Consider the following 27,978-nt stretch of genomic DNA (forward strand, 5'->3'; position numbering starts at 1 on the left):
ATGCTTCTATGCCCTGTGATGACAATGTCCTTGTGCATGTGCGTACGTTTGTTTGGAGAAGAGGAAGGGGTTGGGGGTTTTCCTCTTTCTGTGGATGAGAACTTCCTCCCCCCTTCTTCTTCTTGCTTCGTCTGTCATCCATATCGTTTTATCCTACCTGGTGTCAGTCTGTCCTTTCTACCTCAATATATCAATCATCTCACACCGTATCACACACATTTCACATAGATTAATTTCATCTATCAAATCCATCACATATTAATCCGTGCTTGTCCTTTACACTTTTGCCCTGAAGATTCCTTTCCCGAAATCAGCTTCCTTTGCCTCATAGTTCCAATTCATTCGAATCATCTAGCATCTCAATCTTTCATCTGTCATTGTTACTCATCCTCACTTTGTCATCTGTACCAAAAGTAGGGTTGAATTATCAAAGCAAAGGTAAACCAGCCAACGAAACAATCAACCTATTCTCCTATCAACCACAGCTCAAGAGTTAAACATGCGGAGACAGAAAGCATAAGAGGAGTGAGAGTGTGGAAATGGAGTGTACGTTTATGGACGCTCATGAACATGTGGTACATCGTCCTGTTATAGCCTTTATCGAGTCAAATGAGAGTTCATCACATTCTTTGCCTTTCCGTAGTTTATTACAGCCTATAATTGAGTATAAAGGGAAAGAAAGGTTACTATTCCTGTTCCTTTGTTCTCGGACCCATCTGGATTGTTTCATCCTCTCCTTTCCATGTCTTGTGGCACCCTGTCACTGATCCCTTCCCCTTGCTAACGTCCCTCGTTACACCTTTTCCAAACAATTTTGCAATTGGTGTTCAACTCAAGTTGTAGACATGAGGCTGGATATTGTTTCCTTAATCGACAGAATTCTTCTACAAATATCTCTTTTAAGTCCGATGAATGGAATCCTCACTTTATGTGTTTGTGCACTCTTTTTGACACGTTTTCTTGTGCCAATGACTTCTCTCCTTTTACTCCATTAACAAATGCTCTTCCCTCTTCCAAAACCACAAGAGCAGACAAACATTCAAAAGTTATGAGAGAAGTCAAGAAGCAATCACAAGCTTATGCTGACCCAGGACAATGTTTTTTCCCTCCATTTACAATAGGCGCAAAAAGACTAGGTCGCTTTGCGATTCGTCATTACCCAAATAGCTCACATCCGCATTTGTCATTGAAAAAGTCTCCAGTAAAACACACCTGCAGAGCAGTCTTCTTCGGTTTATTTGATCCCGGACTTGGAAAGGTTACAACCGACGTCTTTATTCTTTTTGCATCTGACACACACATCCCAAAATGAAGACCACAACATCTGGTCGAGCATTTGCAAAGGTGAGCATCCCTTCTTCTCATGTTGTGAGAGTCAAATTGGACAGCTAGGCTTCGTTAATCGTCTCTCGCGGGCAGTAAATCTCGGTTAAATCCAGGAGATTCATTAACAGGGCAGATCAAGGGATACTCCTACAAGATGCAGATAAATATTGTATCCCTTAAAGATCTTGTTTTCTTGATTTACTTGATGTCTATATGATACTCGTAATCGCAGAGCATTGGCATTAGCTAATGTTCCTGTTCCTGAGGAGAGAAATTGAAGACACGCAAAGACTACAAAATATTATTGGTGCGATGAACAAAGGCATTAAGAGCCAAGACGAATGATCGAAAAGACCTCCACTAATAAAGCTTTATCGTAACCTTCAAAATACCATACTAGAATATCTTTGACTTATTTTCGACACTAATGATTTCGCTACCGATCGAAAACCACAAAATTTTTTTAAAAAGCTATCCGAACAGTTTTTTGGCTGAAGATGCTATTTCCAACCTTGGTGGCCTTCAATTCATCCAAACTAACCATGACGCAGACCCTAGGGACCCCACCAGGATCATTACACGGGTGGTTACAACCCAGTTTTCATTATCACGTGATATGGCAAAGAACCTCTGCCAGACATTTATGGACGCACGTCTCTTTGAGAGCGCATCGGACCCTAGTAAGCGAGAATTTCAGAACAAAGGCGTTTATCAAGTCACAGGGAAGGGTGGACATATCATTGAGAAGTTTGTACGCCGCAATGGATTATCTATAGAAGATACTCGTCACATCACGGCAAATGCAACTCCACGCATTCTGATTTTAGAACGTGCGGAAGACGAAGACGCAATTGTTTTAAATCAAAAATCTGTCGATACTATTTTTAAACGGTTCGCAGGCTCACGGCCAAATGTTATGTCAGATAGCTCAGGGGAGCCATCTACGTTAACTTCAAGTTCTAGTAGAGACAGAATGCAAGCGAGCATTAATCGATGCAATGGAATTGAGGTGAAAGACCAACAACATAATTATGACATATATAAGCATACCTTCAATGGAAAAGCTGCCGTTGACTGGATTTTGGATTATACAACAGTTATTAGTAAGGAGGAAGCGATCTGCATTGCACAGGAGATGGTTTCAGCTCAATACATTGAACAAGTAGGAGACGAGAGCCGGAATGGACATCCATTATTTAAGGCAGGGAATTCGGCACTGTACCATTTCACTGAGCTAGGAAGAGCTGTTTTAGGCTGGGAAAGCCTTATTCACAACCGTGGAAGCAGCGTCAATGGAAGTTGGATGGATGGTAAGTAGACAGTTTTCTTTCAATATCGTCTCGAGTTGTCACTTAACAGGAATTTCGAACATACAACTTATATATGGCATATAACGTCGGCTTGGTACCTAGGTCGAAGGCATACCGGCATCAAATTGGGTCGGTCCGGCCCAGAACTACTTCTCTCTACACAGTTTAAGCTTACCTCCAACAATGTCTCAAGGCTTCCTATCTCAGTGATGCAGGAAAAGCGTCGTTCTGCAGACGAGCACAGCCTTGGAAGCTCAACTCGTTACAGCGACGATGCAACGACAACAAATGGGTCTCTCTACCGTCTATCTCAACTCATAAATGACCCGGCCTCCCAATTATTAGCTGATACAGTATCCTCCTATGCGCCATCATCTTCTAGCAAAGATTCCTTGAGCCAGCGTGAAGGCATTTCTACGAATGGAGGAAGTTCTACTACAGCGCTAGGCTCATCAGCGCAGTCGACAACTTCAAATACGACAAGGCTAAACCTGATCTTGTCCAATTTGACACTACGTGAAATGTTCAAGGGCTTTTTAAAGCAGAGTCTTTGTGAGGAGAATCTGTCATTCTACATGGAGGTTTTGGACTACAAGGACAAATTTAACACCCTCATCAACTCTTCGCAAGCTTACTTACATCCAGGTTCTGAGGAGGTCGGAGCTGGTCGCTCAGCTCCAGAAGGAGCGGCCTCTCTAACAGGTGCAGGTGGCCTTATTTTGGATGCTCTACATCCACTGTCTTTGCGTGAACTAGAGAAACAGATTTGCACGCAAGCGTTTGCCATCCACGAAACCTACTTGGTATCTGGAGCCCCTCGTGAGCTAAATTTACCTCATCAGATGAGGCAGGATATTACTGCCTATATGCAAGCGGTTGTTCGAAATATGAATGCACATCCTCTCCCGGCATCTACAGCACCCTCGCCAAGCGGCAATCATAGATCTCCGCCTAACTCTAGTTCACCATATACATCATCAGCTGCCCATGACCAACATAATAGTGATAATGAGAGTCGGGGAAATAGTGCACCACAGCGGGAGCTGATCCATATTTCGCTCTTTGATCGAATACATGATCACATTTTCAGACTTATGTCAACAGATTCTGTTCCCAAGTTCACAAAGACGGATAAGTACCGAGAAGCGATGATGAATCGCGTCCGGCAAAAGGACAATATGAGCAATGGTAGTAGTCACAGTATTGTCAATGCTATTGGCACTATGTCAATCAGCACTAACGGCTTTAACGGGGCGAAACCACCTTCAGTGGGAACGCCAAGGCTCGAGCGAACTGAGCGGGGAGCTACACCCAGCGCATAGCACTTGCGAGATGAGGACATATTTAACAGCATTGGTAGAGAGTAGGAAATGGGACTATTTTCTGGCATGACGACAGATGGCGCCTATTCGAACGAGCTTTAAAAGATAGGCTTTCATTGCATCAAAATATACGTTTTAGACACAATAATTGTCCAAAAGAAAGAAGTAAATAAAAAAAAGCAGAGGATCCCTGGTTTCGATATTTAAGCATCGCTTTATTCACGCTTGTCAATTTATTGATCCTCGTTTGTTGTTCCATGTTTTCTTTTTTGACATTGTACTTTTGCCACCAATGTTGAGCAAAAAAAAATGAGTCAGCGGCTTGCATTTTTTTTTCCTCATTCAGAATGCAGTCATCAACCACTGCCAACTGTGTAGTCAGTTTGCCATGATAATGTGAAATATCTAATAAACATCTGCAATGTTGTCTACTTTTATGGCAATCCTGACAATCCTGACAATCAAGAATCATTTTATTCAAGGTTGCCACTATGTATAGAGTCATAGAGCACTTACTCCGCTTTGTGCCTTGCAGCCTTATCAAAATCAACAAACTCTGTTGATATGAGAGCACAGACCAGCCTAGCAAGATAAAATTTAAAAACCAGATCGCCTTGGTTGCCAAGAGAGAAACAAAAGCAGACAGGATTATAGCCATATGGATGCTTATCCGATATCTCACAGTATGAAGAGAAATTAAGTGCATTTTCATTCAATAGCATTAGAGGGAAAGGGGAGAGCATTTTCTTGAAAAAGATGAAAAAACCTCCAAATTGCGAGGCGCTTTTCGTACGTATTTAAATACCTTCGCTCCGGATTAGTTTGGGATCGAATGTTAAGCGTAGACGTTTGCTAACAGGTAGGAAATATATATTGCTCAGTTAATGACTGCTGAACTCATGAATAGCAATACAAGTGGTGAATAACAGATCTTGGTCCAAGTAGGAGCATCGTTCATTTAATAGACTTGCAGGACACCTGGATCCTATGAACAGATGTCGGTGATATATTCGACTGAACTCAGCGACAAGAAGCCAAGTTGAGGAATGTTAGCCTTCACAGTTGTTGGCTTCGGGAGGCTGAGCTGCCTAAAACAATGGTGACATGGGAGGAGCGTACACCTTTGAAGGCCAAAGTACACGGCTAGAACTTCAACTACTCTTCAGACAGTTACTTATTCGATGTAATGCTAGGCGTGGTCCATATACTGGGCCATAGAAATATTTTTAAGGATGCAGCTTATTCGTCAAGCCGTGATCATATTTCACCAGCTAACGAGGACAGTTTAGCGTACAGTCGAAACTGGTTTTTATGCCACTTTTACTAATGAAAAGTGGCATAAAAGTTTTTGAACTAACCTCTCTAAAAGTTTCATTCTATAAAAATGATGAAATGCAGTCACACATATATATTTCTCACATGATACGTCTACACAAAAAAAGTCGCTTTTCTCACAGACTTTTCAGATACCACTCTCTCGTTTTATCCGTTCATCGTTCTACACCACGCGTTCTTATATTCAAGGGGACACAATTCAACCAAAACAATAAATGATACTGAAAAGCAAAAATGTCCTTCTTTTCCCAATGTAACGAGCAACAAAAAATACACCAAACGTGAGCTTGAGGAAATCGACCACTGTCGCAAACAAAGATATAATGATCTCTTGCGGAGTGCCAGAAACAATGATATGTCTTCCGTTCTTATACTTCCTGAACCTAAACTATACGAGATCCCTATGGCCAGGGTCTCTTATCCCCTGGAGAAACAAGTTGAATTATTAGACATATATCACTACCTCGAGAAACGTAAAGGTTCACTTCCTATCAAGCTCTCTCCCAGCTCCTTTGGTCGCTTACTAGGGATCCATCTTCCGAGAAGTAGCCTTCGGCTCATGCTTAGCCGTGAAGGCCAACTGCGTGCCGCAGCCAAAATGTACCTTTCAGGTACCCATTACGTTGTCAATCGCAAGAACTTGATGCTTGAGGAGGTCATTTATTACTGGATTCAAGATCAGCGTAAGAAGAACCAGTATGTCAACCGAAGGGTGATCAGACAGGCAGCCAATGTTACATACGCGCTCCTCTGCGACCTTTAAGATGAATCGAACGGCACTGTATCCGAAGCTCCACCATCATTTTCAGCCTCGTGGTTCGATTCATTCAAGCATCGCTATAATATATCATACTGCCAGCTTCATGGAGACGCTGGTTTGGTCGACTTAGAGGAAATTGAGCCTGAGCTCGAGGAGATCCGCCATCTTTGTGCTGAATACACCCCCGATAATATTTTCAATTGCGATGAAACAGGCTTCTATTTGAAGGAAATGAGCGCCAGATCTTATACGGTACCTTCCTCCAAAGCTGGAATTAAGGCTCTCAGAGACTTCAAAGTCTCGGTCTTATTTTGTATCAACGCCTCTGGCACCTCCCTAGCAATGGCTGAGACCATGAACTCCTTGAAGCCATCGGTTATCGGTAATACATTGAATGCATGGTTTATGTTTGTAGTAGCCTTTTCTTTATTCATTTCAATTTATAGCCATTACGACTAGTTGGTATTTGACACTTTCTAGCCAGCCACTTCGCAAGGAATGTCGAAGAAAATGCGCTATCAAAAATGACGATAGAGAAAACAGATTCAGGGTGGATGAATCGTGAGGTTTTTGTAAAGTGGCTGCAGGGGTTTGACAATGAGCTCATGCAATCTGCACTTCTTCTCCTTGATTCGGCCGGCGCCCACAGCAATATAGATATGTGTGATGCTAAGGATGGCATCCCATGGAAGCATGTCAAGATAAGATACCTACCAAAAAACTCGACCCCAGTAACTCAACCGCTTGATGCTGGAGTTATAAGTGTCTTTAAGCCAGCCTTTCTGGAAATGCTCACTTACGAAACACACCTCGTTCGTACCTATGACAAGGAGAAGTCCCTCACTAATGGGCAAGCTTGGACATTAATCCCCTATGCATGGGAATGCATCAAACCCCAGACATTACAGAATTGTTTTGTGAAAACGCCTATTCTTCCAAACGAAATGCGTGAGCAGCTTCGCCGTCGATGATCGAAAGATAATAATGGAGCAAGGCCGCTTTTATACACTCGACATAGTCGATACATAAAGCAAGAAAAGACATATTTTGAACATTTGATCGCCGAGGTTTCTGCAACGAACAACTGGAAGTTCAAAGTAGTACAGAATGAGGACGGACAGGGGCCGGATGAAGCAGCGCCACAGCAGGTAGATATGGAGGGAGAGAAGGCAGGCAAGGCTGATGAAGTTGAAAGCTCACCAGTTGCCGATGAGGATATAGCTGTGACAATTCAAGCACGGGATTATCTAGCAAGAGGTCAGAATGCATTTAGTGTCGGAGGCATCAAGCAGGTCAGAGAAAGCACTGATGACGGTTCTGAGATTAAACGGAAGATCCGGAGAACCGTGAAAGACCTGGTACGATTCTGTGCCGCCTATAAGAGCGAGATGGACACTGAAATCTTGAGTGAGAACAATAAATATTAATATTTTTTGTGTGGATATGCATATGAGTGTTGTGGCTGGTCATTAATAGTTATATAAATTAATTATAACTATTTTATTTTTACTTTGTATCTACTAATCGGGACATTCTGTCGATCCACAGTTAAAAGAACCTTTGTGCAAAGCCTTAAGCTATCGGTGAGTCCACCTCACCTAGAAAGCACCACAGTCAGGCCTGTAGGCTAAGTTATAAAAGCCAAAGAACTTCTTCCTCAATAAAGTCTTCAGTTTTCCCCATACGTCTTGTTCTTGCTATTATCTTTTCCCCTTTTCACAACAAGCATTTGCCGTCCAGGAACTCAGTTTGTGAGCTAACCTATAAAGCTCCCATCTTTCTCTTTCGGCATCCTATGACGCTGTTTGTCGTCAAGGTTGTTTGTCTTTATTTTCTCTTGTTATTCTTGTTGACACTCTTTGTACTGTCCTTTCCTGATTTTGTGTCTATCTTTTTGCCCCTTAAGCAAAGATACACCTACTATTTACAACATGAGTATATCACGTGAGAAATATATGTGTGACTGCATTTCATCATTTTAGAACAAAACTTTTAGAGAGGTTAGTTCAAAAACCAGTTTCGACTGTACATGTGAAGCACTGGATCTGATCAAGAGGAGAGGGCTTCGAAATACAGGCTCCTTGTCGACAGTTTACAGATCTTCTTGATCTTGTAAAAAACGATAAAAGTATTTGTCAAATGGTATAAACGGATGTAATGATTGTGCATTATTACACATTCATTCAAACTCTGATCCAACCAGTTTTTTGACTCTAAACCAACGCTCTACGACGCATGTTACTCCTTCAAGTCCTATAGCTCGATGGTGATCATGGCTGAAATTTAGGAATCCTGGGTCTTTCAGATCTGCTAGTTTATCTAAGCAAGCTGCCCAGTTTAGTTAGAATCTCTAGCCCGGTAGAAGTCCAAGTGGAGACGCGCAACCACCAGGGCACTTTCACTTCTACTCGCCTTTAAACAGGTAAAGAGTCTGGTACTCTTTATTAACATTTTATTTTATTTTACTAACAGAAGCGTCATTCTTATGCCCAATTGCTTGTTGGCTGTTATATCTAATATTTAACACTTTTTTTTTTATGTCTTCCACTTCATGATCACATTGATAATAAAATCTGGTTATCTGGATTCCTGTAGCTACGAGAAAGCAAGGGCGCAGATATTGAGAAGATCAAAACTATCATGAACATACTCATGCTTTAATTAGACCTGCCAACATTTTGAATGCAGAATTTATTGTTTATTCACATCTCGATTCAACCAAAGCTCAACTACAAAAGCCAAGTCCTCTATTCCCTTGTTAAATGCGAATGGGATTTTATCACTAGTTTTAGAAGATAGATTCACGCTGTACATTCTCAAGATACAGTCTTACATCTTCATTGAGTTGCTGTTGAATATTCTTTAGGTCTCTCAGCTGATCTTTCGACTTTGCGTCATTGGTAGTCCCATGATCCTCTGCATGTTGAATGTGCTTTTGTAGTTGCTCAAAGATTTCATCCAACAAAGAATACGGCAGCCAGCGCGCGTTAGAATGGCGAGAAATTAGTTCATCTGGTTTCATTGCCTAATGTTACAATCATAACAAAAATAAAGTCCGGTTAGTAAACATTCAAATGGGAGATTGCCCGTTATCCCGAGTCAGTAAGCAAAATAAGATTAATTTTCACTTACTGCATTGATCACGAGAGAGGCGAATTTGGCTGCTCTTTGCAATGCTCCGAACTTGAGATATAAGCGTATCAAATCCTCAGGATTATGATTCTGTTGGGCAATTCAATAAGATTTAGATGTCTGCGGAATATGTGATAGCATGTTCCTAGTTTTACCACAATATAAAAAGAGTGCAAGTCAAGATATTTACCAGGTAGTGCTGGATCAACCATGGCTGTAAATCAAAATCCGGGTTGACCATCAATATGTTCTCTACTACCACTGAATGGTATTTGTAGTTTGTTGCAGCGCTATCATATCGCTCGAGATAAGATTTGAGAGTTTGCAACGATGACGCCGAATTTAACCTATCCATTATCGAGAAGTTCCCTATTGACACGATAAAATCGGGATCGTTCTTAGTTGCTATTTTTTTCGAGGCTACTATCGTTGTTATTGGCAACCACAAATTATATCAGATTGTTAAATATAGGCTTTTTGACAGCCAACGCGACATATTAAACATCTGTCAACTCTACTCTTATGCTTCATCAACTTGTTTTCATAACACCCGAGTTATTAAAGATAGCTATTAGGTGCATTCTTGGATAAACCAAGGTAATGGCTTTGACTAGTTTCACTCTTCATCCTTCTTTAGGGTGACGTTTTTTTTTTTTTTTTTTTTTTTTTTTTGGGGGGGGGGGTTTATCATTATATTAATGCGAGTGAATGTATGCGTAGCTCCCTCTACAGTTTGATTCATTTTGGCAAGTAGGTTTGTGTAGTTTGCAGCAAGAGAAACGTGCGTAGTTTTCCTGCATTTTACTGTGTCGGCAAGTAAATATGTTTACTTTATAGCAATATGAAGGCAGGGAATATGTGTAATCCTCTTGAAATCACACTAGAGTAAGAGGACTATTGATGATCTGATGGTCATTAACTATTACATTTGTAACTAATTAGCCATCAAAGCATTATACAAACCATACGATGTCGGATTACAAGGAAAAGTTCGAACTTGACTGGATTTGTCCATAAAAACTATTGAATAGACCTTGTATTCTAAAGGTCAATAAATACAGCCACAGATATTGGCGCACATGACATGCAGATAAAAAAAATCTGTTACGAACTAGAGCACCACTTCCGCCTTTACGCTAAAAAAACAACAAAAGTGCACCAACGTGAGCTTGAAGAAACTGAGCGTACCAGTCATTAAAGATATAGAGGCATTTTTGAGTGAATGTGTCGGGAGCAAGAACATGTCAACCGTTTTTATGTTCTCAAACCCTGACCAATTCGAGATTCCAGCGTTCATGCTCTCTTATACATTAGAAGAGCAAGTTGAAATACTTGACATATATCATTATCTCAAAAGCTGAGAAGAAGTCCTCGCAATCAGGGTTCCCCGCAGGTCTTTTGGGTGCTTAATGAGCATCTACCTTCCGAGAAAACAGCCTTGCACGCTCCGATACGAAGACAAATGTATGATGGTCAAAAGTTATCCAAGAGGGACTCATTACGTCATCGATTGCAAAGAGCACATGCACAAGGAGGGCACACCGGTTGCCGGGATGGAAACAAATACGGTCATTCAAACATTGAAGCATTTCGCTAAAGAGCACGGGCACTCAACAGTTAGAGGCCTCAAACAAATCAGACAAATGCCAATCAGAGATCAACGCTTGGTGAGAAAACGAGGATTCGAAGGATAGCGAAGAATGTGTACAGACTATAAGAATAAGTGAATACCAATATCCTGTGTATCAGTGGTGGCGTGGTGTTTCTACATTGCAGAAATTTTGGATCGGATTCTGAACAAAATTAGGATGCTTTAAGGTAGATCTCCAAGGCTTTATTTATTTTATTTTGAGAACGTCTTGGCATCATCTCAATTGAACGTCTAAATTGAATTATCCCAATCCTGTGTGAATGCGTATACTACTCTTGCTCTAGCCTTAAATCGCTTAGATATTTGTCCACTAGCAACTTGAATACAATATCAAGATCTAAGTCGTGCATTAGCGCTAATGAGGTTGCTTCCTCATAGCATCCACGCTGAACAAGTAATAGTTGAGTTTCTCTTGCTGACATCGTCAAGGCAGCTATAGAAATGTACATAGATACGAAACATGTTCATCTTTATATGAGCATAACGATCCTCTGGCAATTGTAAAATAATGCAGGTTCAGCTTGTTCAAAAGTACGGGGCCTACCTGGGATGACTTCGTCAGGGATTTCAGTCACAAGCAACAGCTTGGCCTTAATCAATTGAAATTCCTGTTTGAGGTCTGTCAATTGTAAAATCTCACGCTTGCAAGGTACGCTTACACACCGACGATCAAGTAGAGCACTAGAGGTTGGGTTCTGGAGAGAGTCGTTTAATCGTCTTCTTTTGGAAGGCTACATAAATCACAAAGACATTAACTTGTTAAATGTTTGTTTGCTTATGGACATCATCAAATATAAATATCGCTTTCATATTGTGTTACCTCTTCAATGGCCACACCTGCTAGTTCAATCGATACCCAGGCGTTAGAAGAGTCAGCTGCTTGGAGAGCATTGATGGCGGCCAAATAAGCTGAACCCGCCTCTGTTAAAAGTCTCCAGACAGTCTCTGTCCTGTTCGTTCCATCACACAGTCTTCTTGCATATTGACACATGATTGTAGCAGCTAGTAGTAGAATAGTGGGTAGTTATTATCTCTCTCTCACTCTTTTTTTTTTTTTTTTTTTTTTTTTTTTTTTTTTTAAAAAAAAAAAAAAAGCATTGAGTATTCCACATACCCTTTTTGTATTCGCACCGGTAAATGTAATACGAGTAGAGAATTTTGTAATTGTCGGGTTTAGAGAGGACTGCGTTTTGTTCAGCTTTTGATTTAAGTAACTGTTCCACTTGATCTTGAAGTCCATTGAAAGGGAATAGGCTGAGTTTTGCCCCATCACCATTATCGCATATTATCTTGACAAACTTTCTCAGAGCTGATCTCTTACTAAGGACAGATAATCAAAAGTTAGGTTTCGCGTTAGTAAGTGCCGGAGAGAGAGTACAAGACCTAATAAGACTTCTAACATCATCCAAAATACACCATACAGGCCGTCTTGTGGAAGTAACATCATTGCATTGAAAGCACTGTCGTAAGCGCCAATAGCCAGGGCAGAATCAATGATCACTTCTAGAAGGCTCCGGATCCGTACATCTGCTTTAGAATTCTACGTTACATAAACAATGCCGAAAACAAAGGCAATTAGGATTGGCTTAAACAAAGTACAGTTCGCACTACAGCATACGATACTCACATGAAGAATGTCGCTCAGAGCTATCTTAGCAATAGTAATGGCTTGTTCATGAGCGCCATGTTCCACCAACAGTCTGATCACATTGTCGTAATATTCCTCGAGTTTTGTATGCCCTCTAATGACGCCTGTAGAGTAATCGAGTTGCATGATATCCAATTCCTGTTCCACTTCCTTAAGACCGTTTCCTAAAAGAGGAAGGCAGAGATGCCATAAACGGGGTTAGAGACACATGGTTTCAAAAAAGAAGGCTACATATTGCGATTTTTACGAGGATTACCGTACCAAAACAGGTTATGACGGCCATAAATTGTTCTATAGCTTGCGTTGGTTTTGCTTGACTTAATAAGACTCTTCCACGATAATAGGAGAGGGATGAAGCTGTTGAGACAATGTCCAAAAACTGTGCTAGCAGTTTCATCTCGTTGAGTTTCGAGAGATGCTGAGCTAATCCTGCATGATACATGGCTTCTGTCTCTGAACGCTGACTACGAATTCCTATGACATGCAGAAATGTCGATACGACGCGTGGTACGGCAAAGTAAATAGGAAATTCAACCGTACTTATTTTTCCAGTCTTTGACGTCATTGTTCTTAAGAGGCTGGCTGTCAACCGCTCTCGGAGAGTTACTTGTGGATTATTAAGATTAGCTTCATCAACATGCATCTTTGAAAGTTGTTGTTCTAGCTCCATGCTAGTCGATGTTGGGGCTGAGAGAGCCTGGTTAGAGATCCATTTTAAAAGCATAAGCGACTGTGTCACACGCATTGCACTGGAAAGGAGCTGGGCTTCGTCCTGTACCCAGGCTCTATAAGAGCGGGGCGAGCTGAAGATGGTAGCAAGAAGAATGAGGACATTTTGGGCGATGGTGTATCGGCTGGAGGCAAGTTGCTGGATACTTGTTACAACAAGGGTTTCATAGGGGAGAACGCGGCGGTGAGGTATTGGTCCTGCTTGATTAGTATCAGAGCTAGTGTCTTCGCTATGAGCAAGCTGCAGAGTGAGATATCGAAAGACATCTGCAGGTGATTTGCATGCCCCCACTAAGTTCCTTGCTCTGTTCATATCAGCTTTGGAGATGTAATAGGGAAGATGTTCTTGCGATAAGATTTCAACGAAATTCCTAGGCCCATTCGTTAATGAAAGCTGGCAAATAGTATTTTCCAAGTTCTTTGCTGATTCATTTGTGATGTTGTGGGACAAATGGTCGATCGCTCGGAAAACTTTAGCAATATCATGACGAAGAGCCTGATCTCGAAGTCTAGGGTACGTGCTTCTTAGCTGAGATGGCGGGGAAGCAATGAATTGTGTCACTTCAAATTGTTTGTCCTGGAAGGTATGATAAAGAATTTCGGAATCGTCACACGCCGTAAGAAAGCTAAGAGAATCTTGCTTGATGATGACCATATATCCTGTATCCAATGCAATGGATAGACCAAGCGCTCTAGATGCTTCATGATCAAGTTTAGCGCAATACGAAATAAACCGGGTCCAACCAATAATCTCCCTATGTCTGATCCGCTCACGTTCAACAAGAGAAGCCCCAGGAGGTGTCCTAACAAAAAGCGCCTCAATCACCTGCGACTCCAGGTCGACATTGGGTGTATACTCGCGATCTTGAAAAAGCGTTTTCAGTGCCCGAATAATAGTGCATTCAGAGAAATGCCCAGAGGTGAAGATAACGTCAGCATAGTACTTGGATACATCCTTGACTGAATCGTCTACATGGCTCATGGACTTGACAAATCCAGTTAAAGGCATCTGCATAGCTACAGGCCACCAACGGCCATTCAAAAGAGGACGTTTACTGAATTGGTGATAGTGCTCTCGCTCGACTACTGGATCGTCGATTTGTAGATATTTTACGCATATTCTCACATCACTTTGCCAAACGCCCCAGATGTAAAATCCAGCTTGGTTTTCGTTGGGGATAATACTCCAGTTGATTAGGTGTGCGGGGCTAGATCCGGGGCTTAACGCTGACTGTGACCGGAGAACAGTAGTTGATCCTCGGATAAAATCAATGTCCTCTATGGTGTCGATCCGAGAAGTGTATATGGACAAGTGGACATCATTATCGGTAGGCATATAGGCTACTAGGCGGATTACCCATGGCATTGCTGGGTTAAAGAGGACTCCTAAGTGTGCTCGGGAAGAGCTGCTGAGCGCCTCCTGTATATATCCGGCATCATTAGGCGAGGCGGGACACCTTATGACTTGTAAGCGCTGATGGCGAACAGACCATACACGGATTGTTCTGTCCTGATGAAGCGTAAAGAGTAGAGTATCATTATGTATGTTATGGGTTTCCAAGGCCAAAATGTTCAAACCGGAAGTTTGATGGGGTCCAGTTGTTGTAGACTTATTGTAATCTGTAGATGAAGTTAATATAGAGCGAAGTTTATGGAGTGCTGAGCCATCCTGAGAGATGCTAGGGTGATATGAATCATCATGGAGCTCGGACACCTTCATTTCCGTATGGACTATAGAAAAAGCAGGCCGTCTATTTCTTCAGTTGCTATCTCCACCCATCAAAACCAAACACCAATCAATATTCTATCATCCGTATCAACATTACCATTTTGATTAGTGTCCTCAGCTAATAGAGCTCCCTTGATAAGTAAGAGACTGCCGTCTGTCAGAGCTAATGCAGCCTGCCTGTCTCCAAGGTATTTAAAGAGCTTTGGCGCAGCAGTTGCTGCGTATCTGATCTGCAGAGCGGACGCGTATCCGTCAGGTGTACTCGAGGTCAGGAAATGGCTCAAGGCCGTGATATTCAGCCGATAAAGCACACTGTCGACTGTCATAAGCATTATAAATATTCCTCCTTGTTGCGTTAGCGCAGCAACGTGTATTCCTGTAATAATCGGCGCATGAAATCGAAAGGAAATTTGTCCAGTAGGTGCGTTCTCTTTCCCTGAAAGTAGGATAAGCTCCAACACAGTGGCATTTTCCCTGGTCCTCCAAACAACAGATTTCGCATACTGGTTGGGGAATGCAAAAACGCCTCCGTAATTTTCAAATTTTCGACTATCCTCATGTAGTTGGTATTGTTGAATATTTCGAGGACAAGGGACAGTGTGTGTTGTAGAATGACTGGTTTCAACAAAGGAGTCGATTTGAACTGGAACTTCCTTGAGCCACCACATTGGTGCGATGGAGGCCATAGTGGTGCAACGATGATTGTGTTGTTGTTGTTATTATTACTGCACGAAAGCCATGCAAACTGGGTTAGAGAATTAGTGGCGTGAGCGAGAACAGGATCATCGATCGGGCTGCACAATGATGCTTGTTTAAAAAGACGCGAAAGTGTACAAAATAGTGTACGCTTGTTGTGATTGGTGTAGCACATGCGATTTCTTTGGACATTCCACGTGCAATGAGTGAATCCTTTGTGAAACCAACCACCCGTTGGTTCCATTAAAATGTTCATGTTTTATTCACACATTCTTATTCAACGAAAAGTCTGATGCACCGTCGACCCAGACCACTCTCAACGGCTACAAGGTCTCTCTACTTGGTGCTACTCGCATTACGCATTCTTAGCGCCTTTGCACCTGGCTATATACATCCAGACGAGTACTTCCAGTCCGCCGAGATAACTGCAGGCAGGATCTAGGAACCTTATTATCAAGATTAAGCGCATTTTTTTTTTTTTTTACATAATTCTCGTCTTAACCTCGAGTTTTAATATCCCTTATTGTCATATCTTTTCTACAGGCGACGTTTTTGGCATAGATGTTTGCCTCCCATGGGAATACCAGCCAAACTTACCATGTCGCTCTATTCTTATACCGTAATAATTAATTTTATTATCTTACTGCCAGGTTCCTACTATGTTACTCAAATCAAGCTGAAATGTTGCCTATATTAATTGCTTACTATTACTATTTCATCAACATAGAGCTATCTCCACCGCATTACCTTTCGCAATTCTCAAAAGATGGATCAACCTCCAGACAGGTGATGATATGAAAGACGAGGAATATGTATATATATTTATATAGGAAATAACCGCCTCAACTAACATATATAGATATATTCTTGATAACACCAGCAGATCAATACGTTACCGCGCGCTCGCTCTTCCTGACACAAAGACTAGCCTTTCTCCTACTCTCTGTCGTAATTGGTAGAAATACGGTTTCTTTTAGTTAAAATGATGGTTGTCAACTCAAATCCAAATACTCATATCACGTACTTCTCGCTTTTAAAAACTCCAAGCAGACTGGGCAGTATTAGGAATAGCACGCCAGATCAGGCGATCACCTTCCATCGCACTGTTACTTGTCTCATCATCCTACGTCACGCTCGCCTACCATACGCATCCTTTCTCAAATACTGTCGAGACAACGGTCCTTGCGCTATGTGCACTGCTGCTTGGACGTATTATTCAAGAGCAGGAATCGCCAGAAGAAACGAGAACTAGTATAGGGGCTAGGCCATCAAAACCAGATACGACACACCCTACAGGAGCCCCGGAATTAAGGACAACGTCACCAATTCTTTCTTTTGGATTAGGAATCCTGTTCTCTATAGGAATCTTTACTAGGATCACATTCATTCTTTATGGCTTTCCTTTGGGCATCATGTTCCTAGGCCTTAATATGAAGGCATCGTTCAATGGCTGCAAATCACTGTAAGTAACAGATCTCTGGCAAGTGATGCCTTTACTAAAGACGCACAAGTATTGCAGAAATCTAATTGGCTCTTTTCTAAATCTTTATTTCTGTCCATATCCACATCCACATCCATAGTTTAGCAGGAGTAAGGCAGTTTGTTATTTCATGCATTCCCCTTGCTATAGGGCTAGGAGGTACAGCTATACTATCTATCCTTGTTGATTCATTCTATTTTGGAAAGCTGGTTATTATTAACAAGATCAGTGGACAAGCCTTGACATCTCGAGAGCTGCTCTCTACTAGTCCTTTGGAATGGACGAATCTCTCCTACAAAGGATCATTAGTCATGACAATGCTCAACAATATAAAGTACAATTTGAAGGAAGAGAATTTGGCCCAACATGGGCTTCATCCGAGATTCTTTCATGTGCTCGTAAACTTCCCAGTACTCTTTGGAAATCTTGCCTGGATTGGGCTTAGCACGCTCTTGTCTAAAGTTCGAGCCAGAGAATGGAGAAGCAAGAATAAACTCATCACAGGTCTGTTTAACAAATTGCATTTACGATGATAATGATAACGAAAGTAATTATAACAACACATGAAGAAATATATTGACTAAGCTTTTTTTTTTTTTTTTTTTTGCATTTCTCTAAATAGCTCTGTCGTACTCAGGTATTTGTGGAATTTCAGTTCTGTCGGCCATGCCTCATCAAGAAGCAAGGTTTTTGACACCGCTGATTTTGCCCCTTGTTATCTCGCTTTCTGGGCGTATTTCAAAATTGGGTTGCAAGTTTTGGGTATTGTGAACATCATTATCTACGCAATGTTAATATAATGAGTAAAAACATTTTTTATTTTTTATTTTTTTATTTTTCAGTAATTTATTAACTCGTTAAACCCAATGCATTATGTTGGGCTACACTGGGAAATAAATAGCCCTTATGGCTTTTGATCAATTTGACAGGGGCCATAATCTTTGGAGCATTTCATCAGTCTGGGGTTGTACCGGCGATAAATTTGGTCCAGCATCAATCTCTAGGGTTTCAAGACTGCCATGTGGTCGAGCCAACAAATACGCATGCCATATGCACAGTATATCCATCTCAGAGTGGTAAGTCGAGTCAAATGAATCTCATTTATTATTCTAACTATTGATTGACTAGCATTATTGTTTGACAACAATAAGGTTGTTTAACTCTTTCCCCAATGAAAACTTTAGGTGTGTTACATATGGATGATGGCATGAGCTATACTACTCACGTTGTCTTTTATAAGACTTATATGCCTCCCCACCATCTTTTTGGATATAATCGCTTAGCAGCAAAGGGCTGCAACGTAGATTTAAAGATCTCTGATTGGCGTCAGAAATCCCGAGTAGAGGTTGTTGCAGATCTCATTGCGGAGAGACAAAGAGTGCCGTTAGCGCCTGACGTAGATTTACGGAAAAAGCTGCTAGAAGAAAAAGGAGGAAAGGCTGTTATTTTTAGGAGGATAGGTCCAAAGCAGTTTGAGCGGTATGGATACCTTAAAAATAAGGCAATAGACTCTATAATAAGATGACCTCTGGATTTAAATACTAACGGTTATTTTACTGCATTCAACTTTATAGCACTATTTTAATTGCGCCTGCGACCGTCGACTTTTCTCGCGAATACTTTTATGAAAGCAGGGATTCAATAGCAAGACATGCTAACTTGGATCATCTCGACATTATATTACAGAATCCACTCAAATACTTGTCGCTAAACATTTTCTATCTCTAATATAGTTTTTTTTTTTTAAAAAAAAAAATGCAATATTGCTCGTAATAATCTAATGGCTGAGAATGGAGGTGAAATTGGTAGTAAACAAATTATTCCACAGGGCTTTAGTCCTCCTGATCCCAATGTATATCAGTGAGCATCTCTTCGAGGTGAGATCCTGTGTATTCAGCGCCATGACCGATTGGGTGTAGAAAGTCCTTGATTTTTGTTCGACGTAGAGGACGTATGGATGGGTTCCTGACTAAGGTCACGTATAAAAACCAACGGTTTCGATTTCGAATCGACCGCAGCTTTGCCTCAGAAAGTGTTTGACGGATCTGCTCCTGAGAAACCACGGATTCAGGATCTTGTGGCGTTATAGGGATTTGATGCTTGGCTTCCCCAGACACTAGCAGAGGGGTATAGACCTTAGAGACACGATCACTATTATAGTGCACTGCTGATGGTGGCTGTGATGAAGATGATGAAGACCTAGAGGCAGGGCCCTGGCCTGGTTTATGTCGATCGACTCTTTGATCCACTCGGAAGTAATGATGGATCTTGGAGACCTCCGGCACGACGAGACCCCCTTTCAATCCACCGCCAGCACCAACACCAATGCCACTTTCATTACTAGTGGCCACCAATAAGTCTTCCATCTTTGCCTCGTCGTCCTCTTCGATGTTTGTTAGAGGCCTCCGTGCGCCTGGGTACCGCTCTCCTCGTCGTACTGGGTTCATTATCATGATAATCTGCTTATTTCTCTCAGCTTTTGCTTCTTCATCCAGCTCTGGGACGTCGTCTGGATGTGTTCGACCTTTAGCTTCAAGAAGATGCGCCAAATGTGGATTCCGCCTTGCTAACAACAGATCTCTCAATATCTGTACAAACTCTAGCACGATCGGATTATTCATTACATGGTCTGCTAGAACTAAACCGACAAATGCGGAGTAGCCGCCATCCCATGGACGAAACCTTCCGCCCATGATACATAAGTCAATGCGAGTTGAATAAATCCCCATGCTTAAGACGCTGAGCGCAATTCTTTTAAAGAAAGAAAACGCACCAAAAACGATATTGAAAAACGCCCAAAAAAACTCCCAGTGATGGAAACCGGTCCGTGCGGATTGTTGTGGCACAAGGAAAAATCGAGAGCCTGGCATACGGAAACGATAACGAATGACGAGCATCTGTATAAGCCAAAGGATAAAAACAAGTGAGCAAGAAATCCCAATAGCGGCCAGGGCGCGTGATCCAAGTGTACGGAAGAGAGATGAACGGAACGTTGCGGCAACGAGTAACATGGCCATGATGGTGCAGAGCGTAAACAACAGGAAGATAGTAAAGCAAAGGCCAACTACGCCAAACCCGACAGTGTAGCCTATGAACCTGACTGGATGTTTTAGATGTTGCTTGTAGTCTATGAAGCATGTGATTATAGGATATAGGGCATTAACATAAAGTGGCGGAGGAAAAACATTTAGGCTTTCAAGTGTTACGACAACTAATGACCTGTGTTTAAAAATAAAAAATAAAAAAATAAACTTACCACGACCACCTGGCACGAATCCATAGTTTCCCACCCTGAGTAAGCGTAAGCACCAATTATACTTTTGAATCATTCGAACTTGATGTACTACAGTGATGAAAACCACAATTGGCAATAATACGACGACTAGGAGTAGATTGACTGTGTGCATTGCTCTAGCGACATTCATTGTGTTGTCAAATTGATTTACGCCTGGATACGCCATCCCTCCTAGTAAGCAAGATACTGGTATCGCCAGAACTGTCTCAGCAGCGCCAATACTCAGTATCACATCGTAACACAAAACAAATGTCGTCAAAACCGCGACCAAGATACGTAATGGAAGGCGAGCAATTAGAAGGTAGGTGCCAACAATGCTCGGCCAGACATGTCGTTGAGGATAAACCACATATTCCCAGGCTGATGGCGTAGGGGATGCTCCAGTCATAGGTTGTGCTGCAGAGGAAGTGGTGTAAGAGGTCGTTGCTGAATTCCAAGTCAGTTTGTGAGCGTTGAGCGCTTCACGGCTACTACTAGATCGGCAATACATTGGTGGGCGCTGATTCCCTCCACTGCGAGAGGAAGCTGGAGCAGATGATCTTTGAGAGGCAAGCCGAGTCCTGTGTTCGCCGACACTATCTTCATATTGAATGGTGCCTCTACCGCCGCCACTTTCACGCTGAATAGGGGGATTTACGCCCAAATTGCGACCGAATGGGAATTGGCTCCTTCCATTGGCGTATCCAGTTAGCGAGGGCAGTGGGGATGGCCTATGTGTGTTATCTTCGGATATATTGAAATCATATTCTGTCAGATGCCGTGAATACTCTGTCATTGAGCTTAATGAAGACAAAGTAGTGTTGAGTGTTGATCCTGCATATTGACCATTACTTTCATAGCCTCTATATGCTCCCCTCCTATCAGTTTGCATTGCTGCTGATATCTTTTCTATAGGTGGTACAGTTTTGTTAGAACCAATGGTGGAGCGTCCATACATGCTCCCAGCCGCATCCCTTAGATCGCGTTCAGGCGTCAAGAGTGACTTGACATAGACTTTGTGATGGAAACTAGAGAGGTTGATCAGGTCATCCATAGGATCTTCTATGACTGTCGCGGGGCAATTTTCTTCACAAAGCGGTGTCATGGATGAAGATCTCGACAAACCTCCATTGTTTTTACTATGACTACCTATCCTGATACCTCCTACGGCTCCTCGATTGCTGATTCCCCTGTTTCTTCCTGGAGAACTACTACCCTCTTGGGTCAGTAACCAGATGGTTTTAATGAAAAAGATAATAACAGAGGTCATCGCTATTGTCTCTGGAACAGCAAGAAGGATTCCAATCGGGATTGACCAGTATCCCCCCTGAATGACTGTTAAAAATACAACACCAATTCTAGTAAGGAGCAAACACATTGAAGCCCAAAGCCCTAAAAACGGTGCTCTCCAACGACGGGGTTTTTTGTGATACTGCTGTCTTGGATTACGCATGACTTGGTTATAGCATAGAAACAAAGACCAATGTGCGAAAGCGGACACGAAGAAGGTGCCGACCAAGAGTAAAGGGATGAGCCAAAGAGCCTGAGGGGAGTGCACGATAGAGAGTGTCGAAGAAGATCCGCCCATGTACTGAAGTAGAACGTTATATATCCATTGGCAAGTAGAAATAAACAAGGCCAATGGTACGTAGTGATCCACAACTGGGTTCTTTTGAAAGAAATTGACTGGCCTAAAAAAAAAAAAAAAAAAAAAAAAAAAGGTAGGGTCAGAAACTCATAGCGATAATAAATATAATGATAACAAAAACATATCTGCACATGGTATTCAACAAGGAGTAAGTCAACTTACGCAGAATGCCAAAGCCATCCAGGTAAGCCATAAAACAGAATAATGGGAATAGCCGCCGCGTTGAACAGTACAACTGATCCTAATCCAATCAATATCTTTTGAACCACATCTTCTGTCGTTGGATGGTGTGATCCTTGCACTATATCATCGAAAGGACATTTCATTTAGTCATGACAATAAAAAATAAAAAGAGAAATAGTAATAAAAGCCTTCAAATATAACAGTATTAAAAGTACTGTTCAAGCCCAGGTTCTTATCTCACCTAACCGTAGCGCAAAGTAATCAAAACAAAAGGATCTTGTGTATGGGACTAAGAGCTGCAATACGACGCCCCTAGTGCCTACAGGGACCTGCACTGGTTTCAATGTAACAGCATCGAATGCATAATAAAGTAAACTTTCAGCGTCTCCTGGCCTCAACTCTATGAATCCAGTATCTCTTTCAGTGCTTGAACCCGCTCCTGCGATAGACATGTAGGCTCCAGTAGCATCGAGAAAGCGGATTAGCACCCGAAAGGTATCGGCTCCTGTGGAGACTGGGAGTGGGGAGTTTGGAATGTCCGAAGTATAAAAGCTAATGGATAGCTCCAATTGCTGTTGCCCCTGATCAATTTCTGTTGAGCTTGCTGACAGATCTACTGAAGTGAGTAATGTAGGTGGGCTTTGAGACTCTGTTTCATTGACAGCAGGGTCTGGAGTAGTATCTAAAGTTGGGGAATAGGAACAGCAAGAAAACATTGGGTTGTATGTCCATCCAGGCGTATATGACCATGGGTGCGAGGTGTCTGGCGCAGCTGTCAGAGGTCCTGCAGATAAAGAGGGAGACGTTGGAAGAGGAGGAGGCGCTAAGATCCCCGGATTCGTTGATCTAATAGATTGGAGTGTGCATGATGGATCCTGAATGAGGTTTGGGATCTCAAGAAAGGAATACTGGCATTGAAGGCGAGCACTTGTAATCCCTATAGCCAGTAATGGAAGCCCAAGTTTTGTCAATGATATGAAGTTAGTTTTTTTTTTTTTATATGTCAAACTAAGAGGTTTTATACTTGTTCATACCTGCATTTACTACACTTGGTATAAGTTTTATGGTGAGAAATGTAAACACAAAAACTTGAAGCAGATATTGCTTTGAAAGAATAGAGGAAATGAACATAATTATAATAAAATAATGAAGTGATGAAGTAATGAAATAGGATGTTATTAATACAGATTACTGAATGGTACACTACAGCTGAAGCTTTTTGGGTATTAGGATAAGTAATGAGGTCATAAAGAAAGACAGAGTGTCAGGTATGTGTAATTCATGTGGATGCAAGGGGCCAGGGAAGAAGGTGTATTGTCTATTTGAAAAGGATGCTCAAAGCTAAGAGAAAATGAAGAGATGATGTGCCCAGGAGAGAGAGAAAAAAAAAAGAGGAATATGGAGAGACAGAAAAGAAGAAAGTGAATATCGTTAACCAAACGAAAGAAAAAGAAAAAGAAAAAAAAAAGGGGGGGGAGGAGGGAGGTTAACAACGATTGACATTGGTATTTTGGGTGCAAGCGCAGACAATACTTGACAAGCTGAACTTGGAAGTGCATCCCCCCACATTACATGATACATGTCTACCCATGCCATGTTTATTGGGTAAACAGGTACAATAAAAAGGAGGGAAAAGGGGTGTGATCACTCATGACCATGACACCATGACATCGTGGATGCGTCGCGTCTTACAAATCTACCCCTGTCGACCTCCTTTATTTTAGGCAGTGTAAATTGCTCAGCCAGTTAGTGTCAGGCATGTTCATTATACCATTTCAATTATTTAAATCGATACACTCCATATTATATTTACTCAACTTAATCTCTGTTTCTCCATGTGTAGAGAATTAGAGCTGTGGAGTGCAAAGTCAAGTTCGATCGGACAAAGGTCTGTTGGTGGCACGTGCACATGCAAAAGTGAAGATCCTTTTCATCCAACTGAACAAAAAAGAAGAAAGGGAATGCTTTATTGAATGAATGAGGGATATGGGACAATTAAAATTTTGTCCAAAAAGAACTGTGTGTACATCCCTCTTCTCTCTTTCTTGCACATTTACATGGACAAATGCACATGCATTGCAACCTTTACATTTCCTAATTAGAATCCCTTTCTTCGTCCCTGATATTCCTTATTTCGAAAACATAATGTTCAAAGTGTTGAAATGGTTCAAGTCATTATTACCTGAAGCTGATTCACATTCTCGTCAAAACAGTACTTGGCAATCAAATTCCAATGGCAAGTCTTCAAGTGTTTGCAACTGCCCTTCAGATCACCTTAGATCATAGCGATGAGCCTACTAAACAACTCGAAAAGCATTTTTTACTTTTAATACAAATATAATCAGGTCCTCGTCTTCGTAGATTAAATGAAATATGTTTTTCCTTTCCTGCCATTGAACGCGACTGGGTCGCTTTCTTCATATTCGGTATTTTCTTTCTTGGCCATATTTTCTTTCTTTTTTTTTTCTTTTTTTACACTGTTTATAACCAATTAACATCATGACAATTTATCCTCTCTATTGAATGCCTTGTAGGATGGTAAGACATTCAGGATATGTGTTTAATTAGGAAGTTGAACTCATTACAACCTCAACCAACACTTGATAACCCTTTCCTATATTTGTCACTATGCCCTTCATCTTTATATATGTAATTGAACTTTAGCATAAACAACCTCATCTATGTTGTGATCCTGTCTGCTGCTGTTGATCTTGTAGGGGCTGAAGTCCCTAAGGTAATGTTTGAAAAACATCTTGGGACATTTTCAATCTCGAAAAACGAGTGGTCTGCATGATTTTTAAAAACCTCAAGGGTTTTACGAATGTTCACTGTGCTGAATCACCCAGAAATGTTTTTTATTGACGAGCCTTTTCCTCTTTGATTGCTTACTGCCATTCTATTATTGTTACCCAGGGAGTTGTTTTGTTGGCCGATATTATACCCTCTTTACTCGTCAAGATGGTGGCCCCTTACTTTATTCACAAAGTCTCGTACCCGCTACGGGTTGTGTTCTGTGCTTCGCTTTCTTTTTTGGCTGTAGTGGTAAATATAATTGCAACATGGATTTACTTACTATTCAAAGATTCATGGTGTGGTATACTCATGCCCATAGTGTCCTCCACTTTCAAAAACATGGAATATGCCATCTTTCTAGATCATTGCACTATCGGACACCATCAGCGGAAGAATGTTGGGGGTTACGATGGCTTCCCTTAGCTCCGGGCTGGGTGAACTGACATTTCTAATGCTGACTTCCTTTTACCGACTGCAAATGGTCTCGGCTTGGTCTAGTGGCACTGGAGGTGCGGGATTACTTGGTGCTTTTTTGTTTTTACTCTTAACATCATGGATAGGTCTATCAATTCGTCGTACTCTTGGCATCATTGCGGTAAAATTTTGCCCTCTTCTTCCTTGAGTATCATTTATTATGATCTATACACTGCTAATATGATCTATACACTGTTCATTAACTAATTATCTACTTTTTTTTTTTTTTTTTCTTCCTTATATGAAGCTCTTTCCGATTCTGATGCTGGTTGCTTATTTTTTCATTCTCACCAATCCTACATCACGAAGCTCACTACGTGGAATCACAGCCGCCAACAGGCCATTGTCTTCCTCTTATCAGATCCTTGACGATGGCCATGATATTGAAGAAGAGCTATTGACATCACAAGAGTCGCTTCAACCACATCAAACATCAGTAGCAGCAACAGCAACAGCAACAGCAGTAGCAGAAGAGTTGAATGGCGCATCTCCATCCCAATACTTCAATGGAAACAGTAATCATGGTCACCGCCGTGGCGGTAGTACCGATAGCAACACACTTTTACAGACCCCTGCCTCTGTCCTCTCAACTTCTACACAGGATACAGCCCCAGTATCGAATGTGGCCTCTGCATTGCTTTCTAGTGACCCCTATGCTCCCATTCTTGGCACATCAACAGCAGTGACACCACCAGCAATGCTTCCAATAGCACCATGGGACACTCACTGGGGTACTTCATCGTCCCAACGCCATCAGACAGAGCCCACCTCCATCAATACATTGCTTGCAGCAACGGATCCGGACGATCCAGAGTTTGTACCACCTTTCCGGGAATCGGAAGTACGAGACAGAGAATCATCTGTAAGGAGGACAGTGTACAAGGTTCAACCTAACGAAGCAATGACGCTGGAAGAAAAATTCACAATGCTTAGGTCGCTCCTGGTGCCATACATGATCCCGCTCTTTATGGTTTACATAGCGTAAGTTGTTCTGGCACACAGTCAGATCAGATGCAGAAGGAAAGAAGAAGTACTTAAACTTTTTTTTTTTTTTTTTTTTTTTTTCGTTTTTAGCGAGTACACTATGAATCAAGGAGTTCTGCCCGTTATTTTATTCCCCCTGGAAAATACCCCCTTCGCCCATCTTCGTGATGTAAGATACAATCTCTTTCAAATGCTTTGGATTTCATGCTTTTGGTATATGATACTAAAGTATAAAAAAAAAGGCTAACTAAATGCTTTCTTATTTCATTTCATGGCATTTCTTTTTCTTCTATTGTACAGCATTATGTTACCTACTCTGCAATATACCAGGTATGAATGATGACCAGAAAAAAAACCCCCGGGAAGAAGCTTGTGGAGTGATTGGAATAGCTCGATTTAAAAAACTTAGCTTTTTACACGTTTTTTTATTTTTTTAATAGACAGGCGTATTTATCAGTAGATCATCAGCCTCACTCATTCAAATCTCACATCTCTGGATTCCGTCTTTTCTTCAAGTCCTCACTCTTCTCCTTGCAACCTCTCAAGCCATTCTAACTTCTCAAGGACACCCCTTCCCTATCCCAAGCATTTATCTAATATTCATCTTGATTCTTTGGGAGGGACTACTTGGGGGAGCTACTTATGTTCATACATATATTGGTATCTCAAGAGACCTAGAACATGATCCTAAAGGAAAGGAGTTTGCAATGGGTGCTGTGGGGGTAGCCGATGGCCTGGGAGTCATGATTGCAGGCATTGCAAGTTTATGGATCGAACCAGCCCTTTGCAGATGGCAGGTTGTAGAAAAAGGAATCGAGTTATGCTTAGCCATGGCTGACTAGCCCTTTTTTATTTATTTTATTTTATTTTTTTAGCAAGAGATAAAACTTGAATTAATCTGTCGTAGTTGGATGATCTGAGCAAAGCATTAAGTCGATACAAAGTAGAAAATAAGAAGTGATCGTCAGCATTTACGAGTCGCAGCTTTTTTTTTTTTACATGACCAAATGCTCTCGTATGAACACAGACAGATAGTATTAAGTATTGTATTAGATGTATAACTAGACGGGCGACCCGTGGCTTCGCTCACGGTCGCTCCAGTCTAGGCTTTGCCTCGTGAGGCTTATTTACCCTCGTTGGGGTTCCAATAAAATTGAACGTTTTTGACACAAAGGTTTCTTTTTTATTTATTAGGTATTAAATATTAAAGTCTTTTTTTTTTATTGACATTTTGTTGTTCTTCAAACAAAAGAGTTTCTGCGTCGGCTCGCTTTTTCAATAGATCATATAAACCGGCATGGAAACGAAGGTTTTGGGCAGCCCACGGGGCGGTAGCATCGGTGCCTCTCGGCGTGCTTACTGTTTCTTCAAGTGAAAGCGAATGAACAGAGAGTTGATCTTCCCGATCTGATTGATGGACGGGGCGTGTAGGAGAGAGCGGTCGAGAGTGAAGGGGAGAGCGAGAGCGAGAGCGAGGAGGATGTGGGGATTTTTGGCGTGGGGA

At 41.6% G+C, this 27,978-nt stretch overlaps 6 protein-coding genes across 6 annotated transcripts; 3 read left to right on the top strand and 3 right to left on the bottom strand.

Annotated features, from left to right (window-relative positions):
- The first annotated feature begins 1,127 nt into the window (after nt 1–1,127).
- BCR41DRAFT_242164 (hypothetical protein) lies at nt 1,128–4,153 on the top strand. The gene is made up of 3 exons (XM_022020131.1): nt 1,128–1,344; nt 1,727–2,636; nt 2,739–4,153. Exons 1-3 carry the CDS (start codon nt 1,309–1,311, stop codon nt 3,956–3,958), a joined length of 2,166 nt encoding a protein of 721 aa, XP_021875314.1. The 5' UTR covers nt 1,128–1,308; the 3' UTR covers nt 3,959–4,153.
- Nucleotides 4,154–8,716: 4,563 nt separating this feature from the next.
- BCR41DRAFT_390860 (hypothetical protein) lies at nt 8,717–9,822 on the bottom strand. The gene is made up of 3 exons (XM_022028291.1): nt 9,376–9,822; nt 9,186–9,275; nt 8,717–9,078 (listed from the first exon to the last, which is right to left on the bottom strand). Exons 1-3 carry the CDS (start codon nt 9,538–9,540, stop codon nt 8,842–8,844), a joined length of 492 nt encoding a protein of 163 aa, XP_021875315.1. The 5' UTR covers nt 9,541–9,822; the 3' UTR covers nt 8,717–8,841.
- Nucleotides 9,823–11,105: 1,283 nt separating this feature from the next.
- On the bottom strand, nt 11,106–14,579 carry BCR41DRAFT_375932 (nucleoporin Nup120/160-domain-containing protein; the record flags this gene model as incomplete). The annotated part of the gene is made up of 7 exons (XM_022026993.1): nt 11,106–11,269; nt 11,381–11,567; nt 11,657–11,838; nt 11,951–12,156; nt 12,258–12,376; nt 12,464–12,648; nt 12,746–14,579. The coding sequence occupies 7 exons, from the start codon at nt 14,577–14,579 to the stop codon at nt 11,106–11,108; spliced, it is 2,877 nt and encodes a 958-aa protein (XP_021875316.1).
- Nucleotides 14,580–15,904: 1,325 nt separating this feature from the next.
- BCR41DRAFT_426917 (Alg9-like mannosyltransferase family-domain-containing protein) lies at nt 15,905–18,846 on the top strand (the record flags this gene model as incomplete). Its single annotated transcript, XM_022030794.1, has 10 exons — nt 15,905–16,069; nt 16,182–16,257; nt 16,366–16,424; nt 16,522–16,593; nt 16,689–17,100; nt 17,219–17,622; nt 17,741–17,880; nt 18,020–18,194; nt 18,303–18,597; nt 18,693–18,846. The coding sequence occupies exons 1-10, from the start codon at nt 15,931–15,933 to the stop codon at nt 18,844–18,846; spliced, it is 1,926 nt and encodes a 641-aa protein (XP_021875317.1). The 5' UTR covers nt 15,905–15,930.
- Nucleotides 18,847–18,913: 67 nt separating this feature from the next.
- Nucleotides 18,914–20,243, bottom strand: BCR41DRAFT_365286 (hypothetical protein). Its single transcript, XM_022026137.1, has one exon. The coding sequence runs from the start codon at nt 20,133–20,135 to the stop codon at nt 18,951–18,953; it is 1,185 nt and encodes a 394-aa protein (XP_021875318.1). The 5' UTR covers nt 20,136–20,243; the 3' UTR covers nt 18,914–18,950.
- A 4,020-nt stretch (nt 20,244–24,263) lies between these two features.
- On the top strand, nt 24,264–27,490 carry BCR41DRAFT_365287 (CLN3 protein-domain-containing protein). Its single transcript, XM_022026138.1, has 10 exons — nt 24,264–24,459; nt 24,569–24,649; nt 24,758–24,761; nt 24,888–24,957; nt 25,137–25,265; nt 25,378–25,611; nt 25,738–26,471; nt 26,565–26,643; nt 26,775–26,804; nt 26,915–27,490. Exons 1-10 carry the CDS (start codon nt 24,369–24,371, stop codon nt 27,314–27,316), a joined length of 1,854 nt encoding a protein of 617 aa, XP_021875319.1. The 5' UTR covers nt 24,264–24,368; the 3' UTR covers nt 27,317–27,490.
- The last annotated feature ends 488 nt before the right edge of the window (nt 27,491–27,978 follow it).

Source organism: Lobosporangium transversale, assembly GCF_002105155.1.
Source record: "Lobosporangium transversale strain NRRL 3116 chromosome Unknown BCR41scaffold_86, whole genome shotgun sequence".
Classification (NCBI taxonomy): Eukaryota; Fungi; Mortierellomycota; class Mortierellomycetes; order Mortierellales; family Mortierellaceae; genus Lobosporangium; species Lobosporangium transversale.

Excerpts from the sequence above, each read along its gene's own strand:
- BCR41DRAFT_242164 (XM_022020131.1), top strand. The coding sequence starts at position 1,309 with ATGAAGACCACAACATCTGGTCGAGCATTTGCAAAG. Across the intron at positions 1,345-1,726 it reads CTGGTCGAGCATTTGCAAAG|AATATCTTTGACTTATTTTC; the intron begins GTGAGCATCCCT and ends ATACCATACTAG. Across the intron at positions 2,637-2,738 it reads CAATGGAAGTTGGATGGATG|GTCGAAGGCATACCGGCATC; the intron begins GTAAGTAGACAG and ends CTTGGTACCTAG.
- BCR41DRAFT_365287 (XM_022026138.1), top strand. The coding sequence starts at position 24,369 with ATGTTCAAAGTGTTGAAATGGTTCAAGTCATTATTACCTGAAGCTGAT. Across the intron at positions 24,958-25,136 it reads TAGGGGCTGAAGTCCCTAAG|GGAGTTGTTTTGTTGGCCGA; the intron begins GTAATGTTTGAA and ends ATTGTTACCCAG. Across the intron at positions 26,805-26,914 it reads CCTACTCTGCAATATACCAG|ACAGGCGTATTTATCAGTAG; the intron begins GTATGAATGATG and ends TTTTTTTAATAG.
- BCR41DRAFT_390860 (XM_022028291.1), bottom strand. The coding sequence starts at position 9,540 with ATGGATAGGTTAAATTCGGCGTCATCGTTGCAAACTCTCAAATCTTAT. Across the intron at positions 9,276-9,375 it reads GGTTGATCCAGCACTACCTG|AATCATAATCCTGAGGATTT; the intron begins GTAAATATCTTG and ends ATTGCCCAACAG. Across the intron at positions 9,079-9,185 it reads CCTCTCTCGTGATCAATGCA|GCAATGAAACCAGATGAACT; the intron begins GTAAGTGAAAAT and ends TTGTAACATTAG.
- BCR41DRAFT_365286 (XM_022026137.1), bottom strand. The coding sequence starts at position 20,135 with ATGGCCATGTTACTCGTTGCCGCAACGTTCCGTTCATCTCTCTTCCGT.